Source organism: Rhinatrema bivittatum, chromosome 2 (genome assembly GCF_901001135.1).
Source record: "Rhinatrema bivittatum chromosome 2, aRhiBiv1.1, whole genome shotgun sequence".
Classification (NCBI taxonomy): Eukaryota; Metazoa; Chordata; class Amphibia; order Gymnophiona; family Rhinatrematidae; genus Rhinatrema; species Rhinatrema bivittatum.
The window spans coordinates 407,450,229-407,465,617 of NC_042616.1; the positions used below are offsets into that span (position 1 = coordinate 407,450,229).

Here is a 15,389-nt window from a genome sequence, read left to right on the forward strand (position 1 = left end):
GTGTTCTCTACCTCTCAGGCCATGTCAGTAATCAAAATGGTGCCGATGGCCCTTTGCCCTTACCGTGTGACAGGAGCTATCGCTCACATGGTAGGAGCAATGGATGGCTGGCGCCATCTTAAAAAATGGCACGGTCCATCCATTGCTCTTACCATGTGACGGGGCTGACTAATGGCACGAAAGCCTCTGTCACATGGTAAGGGCAAAAGGCCATCGGCACCATTTTGATTAGTAGCAGCTGACGGCCCGAGAAGGGGAGTGCTCCCGGGACCCCGCTGGACTGCCAGGGACTTTCAGTAAGTCTTGGGGGAGGGGGGGTGTCAGGCAAGTCTTGGGGGGGTCAGGAAGGTGGAGGGTTGCAATTAATTAAATATGAAGGGTTGGGGTGGGTTTGGGGGGGGGGTTATGTGCCCTTTCTCCCCCACCCCTAAAAAACAATAAGAAAACCACACAAAATTTTGTGGGTTTTCTTATCATTTCGTCGCCCCCCGAAATACAACGAAATAGGTAATATGGTCTCTATTTCCTATTTTGTCACAAACAAATGCACATCCCTCGTTTCCACTCTCCTTAACTCCTTTTCAAACTGGTATCATATACAGCAGCAATTTGCAAAGGTGTTAATGAGAGTAGAAACCGGTGGCTGTTCCTCATGTAAGGTCCTTCAGTTTTTGATTTTGAATACATTCTTGTGTGGACCAGTCAAACACCTTTATATGTTTTAGGTGAAACTATTAATTAAAAAAACAAAAAAAACAAAACATACATTGTTTAACTCTTGCCCCATAGACTTTAATGGCAACAAAACAATTTGGAGTGAAAATGAAACCGGTTTTTCATTGGCAGTGCTTCTGTTATTTATTTTATTTATTTTTTAATTAAAAGAATTTATATACCACAAATTAAGCAGGATCTGTCTGGCTAAGCGGTTTACAAGTATATAAACATACATAATAAAATACACAAATTAAAACAAGTATACTATGTCAAATAAAACAATACATCCAAAACGTTAAAACTAGTTTAGTTGCAAACAAAAGAAAAAAAAACCACGTTTCTTGCTGTGCGTTTTTCATTTTGTTTTGACGCAAATACGTATCCTTATATACTATCCAGGTCCAGCCAGGTAAGTTCGAACCCTTAGGTAGGCCTGGACCTTCGCTCCAGTACCGGATTTCCTAGTGGATGTGGTGAGTATGTGCCTAGGGGCCCCTGTGCTTTGCAGGGACCAATAATGAAAAGTGTTTGGTGGTGGTGGAGGAAGAGCTCCACAGTTTCAAATCAGAGCAGTGCAATCCTCTCCCTCTCTTCTGCCAGCAGGAGAGGAGGCAGGTGAGGGGGATCGAGAAGGTGTTGCAGATCCTGCTCCTCAGGGGTGCAGGAGAGGTAAATCTGGCCCTGCCTTTCTCGGTGCTTACATCTCGGGGGAGTGGGGGGTAAATGTATAGTCCTGTGGGAGAAGGAACAATAAACTTGCTTTCAGAATGAGAAAGTCTAAAACGTCAACAGCTCCAAGACTGGGCTCTCCCCCTTAATCCTTTTTTTTTTTTCAGTTTTCTTTTATTGGGTATTTTAGAATATTCAATAAACTACAGCCATCACGCAAATTATAAGTACACAGATATGAGCAGAAATCACAAAATAAAAATACCTGAATCAAAATGTGCTGACCCTAATTTCACAGTATGATCTATCAAGGTCCCTGGTGATGTGCAGCAGCTCAGGCCTAATTACGTAGCGACGGTTAGAAAATTCTGGTGTACTAGCATATTTGCATAACTTTGCATGTGATTTATGTTAAAAGAAATACAAACATTTTCTAACCTTTGATGTGTGTATTTGGGTAATTTATTTTTTTTTAATCTTTCTCCATTCTAGTTCTCCCTCCCTTTTTACTCTCCATTTCTTTATTTCTCACTTCTGTATGTTTCTCTTTTTTTCCTTTCTTCTCCACTCTCTCTGTCCAAATGTGCCTCTCTTAAATCTCACCTGCCTCTAATCCTCCAGTCTCTCCTGTTTCCCCTTCTTCCAGTACTTTCCTCTTCAAGTTCCTCTTCTCTCTCGCCTTCTCTGTTCCTTTCCCAGAATTCATTCTCTTGCTGCTTCTCCAATCTCTCACTCCTCTCTCTCTCATGTCACCTTTCCTGTCCCCTCTAGTCTTTTATTTTCCTCCTCCTCAATAGCCCTGTCACTCTCGTCCCCTCCCCAAATAGCCTCCCATTCTCTCCCCTCTGGTAGTATTTCCTCCTTCTCTTTCTCTCAGTTCTTATGTAGAACCTGGTTGGAAGTAGGCAGCTAGTGGCCTCCTACATTAGGAGAAAGGCAGCCCAGCACAGCGGAAGGAAATGATTGCAGATGGCAGAGTAGCATAAGGAGAATGAAGGAGCGGATGGCAGGAGGGAGGTAGCATGGTAAGACTGAAGAGGAACAGCTGGTAGGAAGGAAGCAGCTCAGGGCAGTGCAAGATAGTAGCAGTAACATTAGTATTTGGGCTGGCATAGCTATCAGCTCACTCTAGGCTTCAGCAGAAGGGAGTCAGTAAAACGACCAGCATACAAGAGTTCTGGAAAATAACATGCGTTAAAAAGAATTAGCATGGAATTAGTATCTGCTCATTTATTGTATTTATTACTTGCAATTAATGCATGTTGCTTATCCCAGGGAATATGACAAGCTGCAGTTCCAGCCATGGCCACAAGGTAGCAGAATCATCTAATAGATTCTAATGAGATGAACAAAGACACAAACATCATAACTGACTTTTATTTATATTAGATAGACAAGTAACCTTTCAAACTTAATGAAGTTTTGCAAATCAGATCCTAAAATAGCACCTCTGGGAGCATAATATAATAATTATATTAAGTCGGCCAGTCACACAATTTAAGAAGGACTCTAGACACAGATTACTGATTCATTAATGAGGATAGAGGCCTCGTGTTCTTCAGCTGCTTGCCATGGGAAACTATATCTGAGGGAACATAAAGTAATCATTCTTTAATCTCTTCATCAGATGGATGGTATGCATATGGGGTATCTCTTCCACTCCGGCCTCATTGGACTCTGGACTTCCCTTGGGCTTTCTTGTCTTATCTTTGGATTCCTGTTGGATAATGGGGGCATCCATGTTTCTCCCTTCCTCTGGGCAGTGGCTGTTCAGAGTCTGATCATTGAGTTTAGAACCAGGAAAGAAACAATAATCTCCAACCTGTTGCAGGAGGACTGGACTTTTGTTGTCAGGCACAAACATGATGATGTTATCATCTAGCCGTTCTCCTGAATCTTTGGAAACACCCAATTCCTGGACATTAGTAGGAACCCCAAGCTGTGGGATGGTTAATGTATTGGCTAGGGCAGGAGAAATTTCTACATAGCTTTCAAGTAACTTGGGAGGGACTTCAGCACCACACTCTCCAAAGTCTATAAATGGAGGCAACCTCTGTCCATTGCATTCATTCTTGCTGGAAGAAGAGAGGATATCTGAACTCATCTGGGCAGAAAGGCTCTTCTGTGGCTCAGTTGATTCTAGGGAAAGCAAGGGGATGAACTGTTCTTGCCCTGGTGGGGGTGCCATCACATATCCCATTGAGCACTGCAAAGGTTGCAAGTTGGTTTGCGTATTCTCAGGTGTCAAATTTTCAGTAGAGATATTCCCAGCCTGGAATGCCCCATCCACTGGTGCCTCTGCTGTTTGATGATCTTCTGCCATGGTGGATGGGGTCGAATTTATAAAAGCTTCGGATGGGTTCACAACATATCCGAGAGAAGGGGGTAAAGGGCAAGTCCCAAACTGTGAATCATCCAGCAATGGTGGTGGGTTCTCAGTCACACACAGAGGTAAGATGGTGTATCCTGTGAGCCTTTGTGCCAGTTCTTCCCTGGTCTTGGCCAAGGTAAGCTCTGAATGAAAAGTATTCAGTGTGCATGCTTGGGGACACAGTAAGTATGGACCACTGTAAGCCAAAGCAGTAAAAGCATTGTGTTCTGAGCTCTGACTGGATATAGCACCCTGAATACTGAGTTTCGTTTTTGGAGATGACTTGAAATCAGGGTTGTCTGTGGGTTCAGTGATCCTAGGAGTGCCCTGTCTGTGTTCTAGTGAGGGGAATGGCTGACACATCTGTTCCATCTCCGGTGTTGCCAGATGTGGTATCTCACACTTCTTTCCTTCCACAGCCATGTCTGAGTCATTATTTTCCTTCCTATGATAAAAGAAAAGAAGCAAGGTATGAATCAGCTCAAACTGAGGAGATTCCCACGACTGAGCAGCTATTAATGGTTGTCTATCAAACAGTTCACAGGGCCATGGGACAAAATGCAAACGATAACACATAACATGTTATTAGGTAAATGCCATTTCTTAAGTTCCCTCCCTCCCTCTCTGTATATATTTATATTCCTCTCTCCCTCCCCCTCCCATCCATTCCTCTAAGCATGCTTTGATTAAAGGCTGATGGTGAGGTCATTTGGGGAATAGGAAATAGTATTTAGGTTCTGCGTTTGATGCTTTTGTTTTCCCTTTGGTTGGGTTGGGGAAAATTTTACATACCCTTCCAGCACTAGAGGGCAACTGCAAAAGTCCTCTTTCTCCATAAGACTGGGTTTGAACAAATCTGAACCGCCGAGAAGTTGAGGAATCATCAGATATCCCCTCTAAAAGCACAAGGAGAAAACAATGTTCACATTTATTTACACAGTAAGTGGTCCAGTACAGTTCTGAAAAGATGGGGAAGGCCTCTGGAAATCTGAGACCAGAGAAATTCTCTCTGTCTCTCTTCCCTGGCTCTCTGCCTTTCTTACTCAATTATACCCTTGGTTCAAAGCATTATTTAGGAGGCCTGGTGCACTGAAGATTTTCTCTATAGACAAAAGATGGACGCACTCCCTTAATTCAGTTCAAGATGTTACTGAGAGTGATAGAGGATTGTATGGTCTACTCCTAAATAAAGAATTTACATATGGACATTTTTCTGTACCCTGTATCCCTACTGGGACATTGACATGGAGTCTGTAATCTGCTGGTTCCTGTATTCTAATCTTACCTGTAGGTAGGTGATAAACAGTTTACTCTTCCCAGGATTCGGGATTGTATCTTCCCAGTTCCTCTTTGCCCTGGAAAAGTAGGAGCATTTTAAAGTATGAGATTCACCCTGATTAGTTTCATAAGGAAAACGTACTCCCCCAAATGCAAAAAAAAAAACCCCATGAAGGAGATAAATTCTAATTTTGGGAAGCAGGGGCTGGAGAGAAAGACGGCGGATGTCTGCCAACAGTGCACATTGCAGGCTTTCACATGTTTCCCCCAAATTTTCTTTTACCTGAAGATGGTCAAGAAGAAAGGCAAAGCTTGAGACTTTCCAACAGAACAGCAGCCCTGTCGCCATATCGACTTATTAACCATTTCTTTGTGTAGTCTGAGGAGCCACTTAGGTGTTCTCAGGGAGAGCTCCTTAAGAAGAGGCAGCAGAGGAAAGTGAGTCACTGTCCTCTCTGGAGTCAGAGATGTCTCTTTACTCTGAGATTTAAGTCAGGCCCCATGGAAACAGCTTCCTGCTGCCCAATAAAGCCATTTAGCTGAGCGCCAGCCAATCTGTAATATCTAGGAGTGCGGCCTGAAAGACTTCCTGGACTAGCCTTCTTCCCTGCTGTTTCAGCAGAGTCCAGGATCCTGGCTGGTCTATTGGTTAGGACTCCTGTCTTAAATGTTATGGCTGACAGTAGTTCAGGTCCCTGTTGGGATCTTATTCTGACAACAGCTGATAGAAGGGGGCCTGTGATTGAGGTGCTGGGGTTTCTGACAGCAATAAAGATGGCTTATGAGAAAGGAATAGCTTCAGTTTTGAAACTATCTCAACCTTCCATTCCTCTTGTGTCCAGAGTTAGTTTCTTACCTTCCCCCTTTAGTTAAGAAGGATAAGGATCAAATTTAGACTTCACAAATTTCCTTTTGATTTCTTAAATCTGGCACAGTTTTAGGAATGAAGTGAAGAGAAACCTGTCCCAGTTTTAGAGATTTGCACAGAGATTTGGCTCTTCATTTGTTTTTCAAACATCAGGGGAAAACTCAGTTTCTGAATAGCAAGATCAGAGCCTTTCCACAGCCATGCAGAAGAAGCATAGAAAATATTTATGGTTAAGACCGAGAGTGTATCAGATTCAAACTCTTTTTTTTTTGCTTAATTTTCCTTGTAAGTTTGTTGTTAAGTATTTTTCTGTTAGATATCTATTTTACAAACCTGCCTCGTTGGGCTTTTGTGAATAATTTATCGGTCCAGGTACCGGTTGCCGCTTCTTCTCCCATTGCTGCTGTTCCTATTTAAGTTCTTTGATGTCCTGACTGGAATTATGGCTGGCATAGCAGGTCTTTGATTTTTTTTCTTTCCTTTTTATCATTTTGAGTGGTTATTGCCTGCAATTTATGTTTTTCCCTCTAAATTTGGTGGACTACTACCGTAGTATCGATGGATTGGTTTTTCTTCTTTTGCTTTTCTTGAAATATTGTATGAGATTGATTTCTTTTTGGATGCAGTTCTGTACAAGAATTTTTGTTTGGTTGTGTCTTTAAAAATATGAAAAAAAAAATGGTAAATAGGCAGGAATGGCTCCTTTTTGAGGAAAGGCTAAACAGGTTAGGGAAATTCAGGTAGGAAAAGGGAGATGATAAAAATCATGAATGGAATGGAACAGGTAAATAGGGAAATGCTATTTACTCTTTCAAATAGTACTAGGACTAGGGAATATTCCTTGAAACGAACAGGTAGCAGATTTCAAATGAATTAGAGAAAGTATTTTTTCTCTTAATATACAATCAAGCTGTGGAATTTGTTGCCAGAGGATGTGGCCGAAGTATCTAATGCAGCTGGGTTTAAAAAAAGGGGTTGGATAAGCTCCTGGAGCAAAATCCATAAACAATTATTAGCACAGAACTTTGGATTGCATGGCCTATAAATATTTTAAATAAATAAACCTATCGTATCTCTGGGATTGAGCAACAAGAAATTGGATCTACCTTTTGTAATTGGCCATTGTCGGAGACATGATGCTGGGCTTAATGGACCTTGGATCTGACCCAGAATGGCACTTCTTATGATCTTATATGTAGATGTTACACACACCATCCCATAACTCCCCACAAATTATTGTTATTACTAGTATTAAACCCCTTCAAAGGATGGGCAAACACTATGAAATATAGACAGTACATAACTGACATGTAGTAGTAGTAGTAAAGAGTGCACGCTGAGCTCCGGTTTACTATTTGGTAGTACAGAGTGATTTGACTATTCAGATAGAGCTGAGCAGAGCTGAAGAGCACAGCCAGAGAGAGGGGCAGAGCTCAATTTCCAAATGTGGTAGTAAAGAGTGGATTGGACAATACAGAGAGAGAGGGGGGGAGTGGTTGAACTGAAGAACTGGGTGGAACTGAAGAGTACAGGGAAAGAGGGAGGAGCTCAATTCCCATACAGAAAGAAGGGCAGAACTGGAATGTATAGAAAGGGGGAAAGGCAGAGTTCAGTTTGCATACAGGCTATACAGGTATGGGGCAACTTTCCTCTTTATTATAGTTAAATTATTATTGCACGATATGGTTATGCAGTCATATTATAGTCTTCCCGAAACCCTGAGTGCTTATTCTAGTCACTTACAATCAGTGGCGGATTCACGATGTCGGACCGGCCCGGGTATTCGCCGCCCAGGCCGGCCCAGGACACATCACGTGGTCTGCCGAGCACGGCTCTGTCACGGCCGCGCACGGCAGACCACGTGACTGGAGCGATCGGCCCACCGGGGGATGCCTGATCCCCCGATAGGTCAATCCGCCCCTGCTTACAATGATGCCATTCTCTCATGATAACCCTATCCATCTGCTGCATTTACATCTGCACTCACCTTTTCAAATATCTATATCCAAATGGGGCACAGATGAAAAGCAAGATTATGCCAACTGGAATCAAAGACAGCAGCAGCAAATCCTGAGCTAAAATCTCTAAAAGATAGAAATAAATACATTAAAATTCACATCTGAATGAAATATTTTATGGCAGAAATATTTTATGTTATCTAATACAGGGGTGGGCAATTCTGGTCCTCGAAGGCTGCGAACCATTTGGGTTTTCAGGATATCCCTAATGAATATGCATGAAATAGATTTGCATATACCTGAGGCAGAGTATATATAAATCTCTCTCATGCATATTCATTAGCATTATCCTGAAAACCTGACTGGTTTGCGGTCCTCGAGGACTGGAATTGCCCATCTCTGGTCTAGTCTGTGGCCTTTCTCCAGCCTGAGGCAACTCAGCATGAATAGAAAATGCAATTGGTGAGATTTCATCATATGTTGTGTATAGGGTCGACATAAATTTACCTGATCCCAGGCCAAGAAGATTAAAAAATCCATTCAAATCTTGAATTTTTGGGCAAAGCGTGGCTCATATACAGTGAGCCTCAAATTGCTTGAACAGTCCTTACTACAAGATTTACCCCAAATTTTTATTTTAAGCAGATTTTCACCAGGGAACCAAAACACTTCAGTAAATATGTCAAGTCATAGAAATGCTTTCATATTGCTGCCTCATTTAAGCACTGCTCTATTTGGTTACCTTAGCAAATATATACCAAATCCACCAGATCCAAAGACTAGATGCTATGAGCCTCAGATCAAGGGTTATGAGAGCAAGAACTATACTAGTCAGCCAAAAGAGGTGTCATTATTATGAGTTATTCCGAACTATAGTTTGACACTATAGGTCACTGCTATTTGCTCAGTATCAAACAAGGTACTATATTCTTTCTCCATGCTCTTGAAAATCTCAAACAGAGATAAGGAAAAAGGAGAAGAATAGAGTTGACTCATCCATCTGGAGCTCCTGGCCCACCCTCTAGTCCAGGGGTGGGCAATTCCGGTCCTCGAGGGCTGCAAACCAGTCGGGTTTTCAGGATATCCCTAATGAATATGCATGAGAGAGACCTGCATACACACTGCCTCAGTTGTATGAAATCTATTTCATGCATAATCATTAGGGGTATCCTGAAAACCCGACTGGTTTGCAGCCCTCGAGGACCGGACTTGCCCACCCCTGCTCTAGTCAGATGTAAGAGCTCTTTTCGGAGTTCAGGAGCCAAGATGTGGCCCATGCTCCCAGGATTCTTTCCTGGCATGGGAAGAAATGCCTTTCAGGACCCTTAGTCTTCTGGAATGTCTTCTGGTATCCATACCAAGCATTAACATGTTTAAAGGTTAACCTTCCTCTACCTCCCTTCGTCCCTGGCACTGGCAGACAGATCAACGGCAGAGACTGAAAGAAGCAGAAGGGAAAGGGAGAAATAGGGGGTCAGGAATAAGAAGAAGGGAAGATGACAGTAAGAATGGGGAAGAAGAAGGTGGATTATGATGCACCCCTCCACCATCTGTACCATGCATTTTAAAACCCTAAATCTGCCCACCTGTGTTATATATCTGGATGCCGGGGGTATGACACTTGCTCCATGGATTATGAAATGCTTGCATTGGCAGCCTTATTTAGTAAGAAGACAAGCTATTATTGAATAGATGTTCCATTCGTTTGTTGGACACAGCCCCTGACGAAGCACCAAAACACGACTCGTGTCGGAATGGTGTCTACATTTAAATGTCAAGTTTATGGACTATACATGAGTAAAGTGTCATCTATTTAAAGACTATTTTATATGCAATTTATAAAAATTCTCAAAAAAAAAGGGCAAGAGGGAAGTGATCCCCTTTAAGCTTCCAAATTCACGAGACCTATGATTAAAGTTTTGGAACGTCAGCACATTTGGTGCTTTTCACATAGTTATTTATCACTCTTAAATGAGAACTTTGTATGCTCAAGTTATATGATGGTCTCTGGATTTGAGGATTAAGTCTCTTTCAAAAAGTTTGTACCTTCCGATACAATAATTTACCTGTGTGCTTTTTAATTACATATAATTGGCGGTATGATGGTGTCACCACTGTGTTTCTATTTTGATGAGATTTTGTTATTCTTCTGCTAAATTTGGAAGTATATTCAATAGTACAGCTGCACTACTGAATATAACCAGGTATCTTAAAGTTAGCCAGTTAACTTTATCTTGCTAATTTTAGGACAGCTCTTTGGCCCAACCAGAATTAGCTGCTTAGGGCTGGATTTTCAAACACCACAGGGATTTGTGAATCCCATGGTAATGGTGGGCGGGGGGGGGGGGGGTGAAGCAGGGGGTGGACCTGCGAAAGCCGGCAGCGATCGCACCACGGCGGTGCGATCATTGCTGGCTTTCGCAAACCAAAAGCACCACCGTGAAAGGTGGGGCTATTGTGCACGTTACTGATGGCAATAAGGCTCTTTACCTTTTCGCCGTCAGCGATGAGTTTTCGGCATCCACCCCCGGGCCACCCCGATTCCTCCCATTCCGGTGCGGACACTGCCCAGAACCCGCCATGATCTAGATATCGCATGCAAAAAAAAGGGAAAGGGCAGGGAGGTAGGGGAAGGGAAGAGAAAGTGGGGTTGGGGTAGGGGTAGGGAATGGGGGAAGGCAGCACAGCTCGGTGCGGGCTCAGCGTGCACAAGGTGCACAATTGTGCACCCCCTTGCGTGCGCTGACCCCTGATTTTATAACTTGTGCGCGCCTGTGCGCGCGCAAGTAATAAAATCGGGCATACATGTGCGCTCGCCGGGTGGCGCGTGCACATGTACGCCGCATGCACTCCTTTTAAAATCTACCTCATTGGGTACACAAGTCAACAGTCTCCAGAGTTAGCCAAGGTGGCTCAGTACTATCTTTCCTGTCCACCAACCAGCATGCCAAGTGAACGTGTTTTCTCAATGGCAGGGGACATTGTGAGCCCTCATCACTCAAAGCTGGTGCCAGACTTGAGGGGAAATTTGATGTTTTTAAAAATCAGTCTGCCTTTGCAGGGCTTTCCAGAATTCCCATGCAAGTGGCAAGATGACTGAAAACAACTGGAAAGTCTTGCTTCCGCTTTGCCTACCTGCCATGCCCCAGATATACCATCTTAGGGGTTATGTTTCTAGTATGCCTCCCTGCCATCCTCCTGATATACCACCTTAAAGGCTGTTCTTGCCACTCTGCCTATCTGCCATGCCTCCAATATACCAAAGGAATTACAGTGAAATAATGATTAAGGAGTGATTACAGGGTGAAAAGTAATAGAGGGAGAAGAAATGAAAGGCAGGAAAGAATGTAACATGTTGGAACAGGCAGAGCTTGCCAAAGTGATAGACACATAAAAGGTGTCTATCATAAAACGTATCGACTAAGGTGTAGAAAACTCCAGAAAAGGCACTTTGCATGGTAAATCCCATTATACAAGTGAATTTTCAAAGGAGTTACACACATAAATGTAACATACTATTGTAGCAATTTTCAAAAGCCATTTACATGCAGAAAGTACACTTGTGCAAGTAAATCCTATGGACAATTCAATGATATATACTGTATTGTAGCAATTTTCAAAAGCCCACTTACTGAAGTAAAATGCATTTACATGTGTAAAACCCTGTTTTATGTACGTAAATGCTTTTTAAAATGAGGGCCATAGTGTGCATTATTTGTAATAATGTGCACTATTTTAGTATTTGGCATGCAAAACACAATTTGCAAAATTTTGTGTGTTTGCATATAGTAAAAATTTGCACATAGTCATTTACTTACGGGCCGATACAGTAAAAGTTGCGGGAAAGTGGGCGAATGCCCCCTCTCCCGGTGCACGCACAGGCCACTCTCCTGTGCGCACAATTCTGTATTCAAATGAGGGCCCGCAGCAAAAAGAGGCGCTAGGGACACTAGCGCGTCCCTAGCGCCTCTTTTTGGACAGGAGCGACGGCTGTCAGTGAGTTTGACAGCCGATGCTCAATTTTGCCGGCGTCGGTTCTCAAACCCACTAACAGCCACGGGTTTGGAAACCGGACGCCGGCTAAATTGAGAGTCCGGTTTTCAACCCGCAATCCGCAGGCCGATTTAAAAATTTTTTTTTTAACTTTTTTTAACTTTCGGGACCTCCGACTTAATATCGCCATGATATTAAGTCGAAGGTTGCACAGAAAAGCAGTTTTTACTGCTTTTCTGTGCACTTTCCTGGTGCCTGGAGAAATTAACGCCTACCTTTGGGTAGGTGCTAATTTCTGAAAGTAAAATGTGCGGCTTGGCTGCACATTTTGCTTTCTGTATCGCGCGGGAATACCTAATAGGGCCATCAACTTGCATTTGCATGTTGCGGGCGCTATTAGATTCGGGGGGGGGGGGGGTTGGATGCACGTTTTCGATGCGCTATTACACCTTACTGAATAAGGGGTAAAGCTAGCGCATCAAAAACATGCGTCCAATCGCGGATTAACAGTGCGACTGTATTGGCCTGTTAGTTGTGTTAGATTTTTACGGTGCGGTAAACACCCTAATGTAGCAATAATGCATGATATTTTAAATGTGCATTATTTCATCCCTGATATTGCAAGTATGGAAATGAGCTGCTTTTGTATGTCAATGCTTTGCAAATGCATGCAAAGCAGCTAATTACTAGGCAATTTCATGTAAATAAAATAATGCATTTTGCCTGAAAAATTACAAACTACATTATTTTCAAGAAAATTTAGCTACAACTCAGGACAAAGGGATCCACCATCGTGCTGCATTTAGGGGAGTGCTAAGCGGTCATATGTTTCCTGGAAGTAAAATACAATGCCTTAGTAAATGACCCCCCCTAAACTAACTGCTGTGAGGCAATATCATGCACAGTAAGTAGCTCATCAACTATGAATGTGGCACAAAAACATTTACAGAATGGTTGTTGCAGATCATTTTTTGCAAAAAAGAAAAAAAAAAGTCAATGCGTTATGATTATCTTTTTTGAGAAAAACTTTGTAGCAAAATTTCATATGCAAATTTTTTATGCAGCTTATTTGCACAGGTAGAAATGCAAAACTCCCAACAGTGTATGGAAAACTGCATGCTTTAGTATATAACTCTTAGGAGGTAATCTTCAAAGGAATTACACGTGTAAGTGTAACATACTATTGTAGCAATTTTAAAAAGCCATTTCTACATGTAAAGTGCACTTACATGTGTATAACCTATGGACAATTCAATGGCATATATTACAGCAATTTTCAAAAACCCACTTATAGGGCTAAAGTGAATTTACACATGTAAAACCCAGATTTAAGCGTGTAAATGCTTTTCAAAGTAGGCCTCATAGGGGGAACCACAGAACGCAGCATCTCCAAGGTCTGGCCCAATTGGAACCCCTGCCTGCAGTGAGTGAAGGAGTGAATACATTAATATTAAGTGTCAGGCACTTGATATTAATTTATTCACTCCTTCACTTCCTGCCAATTGGTCCACTCCATGTCACATGTCAGTGAAAGGACCAATCCCCTTTCAGAAGGCTGTCCATCTTTTAAAGAATCTCAGGTTGACAGCTCTGTAAGTGATGGCTAATTTATATAGCTAGTATCCTTTGAATGGGGAGATGATGGTGGTGCAGAAGAGCTTACCCAGATCAGTCTGCCACTGGTACTCCTCACTCCATTCGCTCCATGGCCCATTATAACAGGAGTTAGGATTACCAATTTGAGAGTGCGCCCGCACCTTGACAGCATACCGGGTTTCTGGTTCCAGTTGTGACTTCAAATTAAGGAAGAGTTCTTTTGTGCCTGTTGTGATATTTATCTGTTGGCAGCCAGGAGAGAGCTGAAGGGAGAGACAGAAAGAGAGAGAGAGATGAGTGCATAAGTGGAAGAGGCAGTAATAAGAGAGGGAGATGAGGCAGGCAGGAGGAAGAAAGAGAGAGGCAAAAAGAAAGCATTAGAGAAGAATTTGAGGAATGGAACAGGGAGCGGCAAAGTAAGAGAGAGAGAGAGCAAATGCCGAGGGGTGAAGAGAAGGAAAATAAAAAGAAGCAGGCAATTATAAGACAAAGTAAAGCTGATTTAAAAGGGATAGGTTACATAAACCAAATTAAATCATCTTCCCAAAATGAACACTAAACTACTGTAAAATTGAAGTCTAAAACCATTCCAGGCAGCATACTTGCTTTCTACCATTTGCTCATGAACAGAAAAACAAAAAGCAAGCACTAATACAATTTCAGATAGGAAAGAAATAAAGTAACATTTCCCAAAGGAGAACATAATATTTTAACAGAAAGAGGAAAACAAATCAAAGGTTATAAAGCAATGTCCATAGGCTCTAGCTTATTTCTGAAGCATCTCACTCCATGAAAATGAGTTGCCTACACAGTCCCAAAGTAAAAATGTGTGTTACAGGCCAAGAACAGGCATTTTTTTTGCATTTTCAGTAATTGTGCAGCAGGAAGCACTTCCCAGGTGCCTATGAGGGCTCTTGCATTTGGCCCTCACAACACACCCAAGCTATGTGCTGAAATCCTTTTCACCTCGCTGTGCATGTTTCCCCTATGATTTATTTCAATGACCCTTTATCAACAATGTTGGTGATATGCAGGGGAGGCTTTCTGTCCTGGGGGAGGGCTCACAATTCTCTCATGTACCTCCTTTGTGTCCTTCTGTTTTTCCTCTACCTTCCAGTAGCATACTTGATATTGCTGAGGTATATCAACAAAACCCAGTTTGTGGCTCATCCAGGAAAGTAGATATTCATCAGCGTCTGTCTTCACCACTGTCAGATTCTCTGGAGGACGTGGCTGGACTAGAAAACAGGAGAGTATTTTCACGAGCAAGCAGAGGTAATGTAGACCAGTCTTCCGATCATTCAGCTTAGGATCATTGGTCTCTTTGCACCCAACTATTGCACTAATGCAAGGGTCCTCAAACTCAGCCTTCAAGGGTTCACATCCCAAGTGAGTTTTCAGGATTTCCACAATGAATACTCATGAGGTTGATTTTTTGCATGCAAAGGCCAAAGGGCATGCAATTAGAAAGATGTCATGCATATTTGTTGTGAAAACATAAATGCATTGTGAAAATCCTGCAAAACCAACTGGGATGTGGCCCTGAATACAAACAGGAGTTTGGGGACTCCTGTTTGTATTAAGGAAGGTGTTTATTTGTGTTGATTTTCTTGTATGATGTATTGCCTAAAGAGGTCTATATACAGTGCCACTTAGCTAGATAAATTAAGACTTATCTGGCTATGTGGCTCTGTTTCAATATTCAGCTGCTTTCAGCAGACACCACTTAGCTGGATAATTATTCATAAGAACATAAGAATATAAGAACGTGCCATACTGGGTCAGACCAAGGGTCCATCAAGCCCAGCATCCTGTTTCCAACAGTGGCCAATCCAGGCCGTAAGAACCTGGCAAGTACCCAAAAGCTAAGTCCATTCCATGTTACCATCGCTAATTAGCCATTAGCGATGGTAACATGGAATGCTCCCATCCTGCCCCC

At 42.5% G+C, this 15,389-nt stretch overlaps 1 protein-coding gene across 1 annotated transcript in view; it reads right to left on the reverse strand.

Moving 5' to 3' along the window:
* Window positions 1-1,075: 1,075 nt before the first annotated feature.
* Window positions 1,076-15,389, reverse strand: part of CSF2RB (colony stimulating factor 2 receptor beta common subunit) — a 93,599-nt gene continuing 79,285 nt past the window's right edge. Inside the window, exons 9-14 of the mRNA XM_029590080.1 lie at window positions 14,531-14,688; window positions 13,518-13,713; window positions 7,891-7,987; window positions 5,043-5,112; window positions 4,550-4,653; window positions 1,076-4,202 (exon numbers count right to left, since the gene is read on the reverse strand). Coding sequence (XP_029445940.1) covers window positions 2,966-4,202; window positions 4,550-4,653; window positions 5,043-5,112; window positions 7,891-7,987; window positions 13,518-13,713; window positions 14,531-14,688 — 1,862 coding nt within the window. The 3' untranslated portion in view covers window positions 1,076-2,965. The remainder of the gene's footprint in view (window positions 4,203-4,549; window positions 4,654-5,042; window positions 5,113-7,890; window positions 7,988-13,517; window positions 13,714-14,530; window positions 14,689-15,389) is intronic.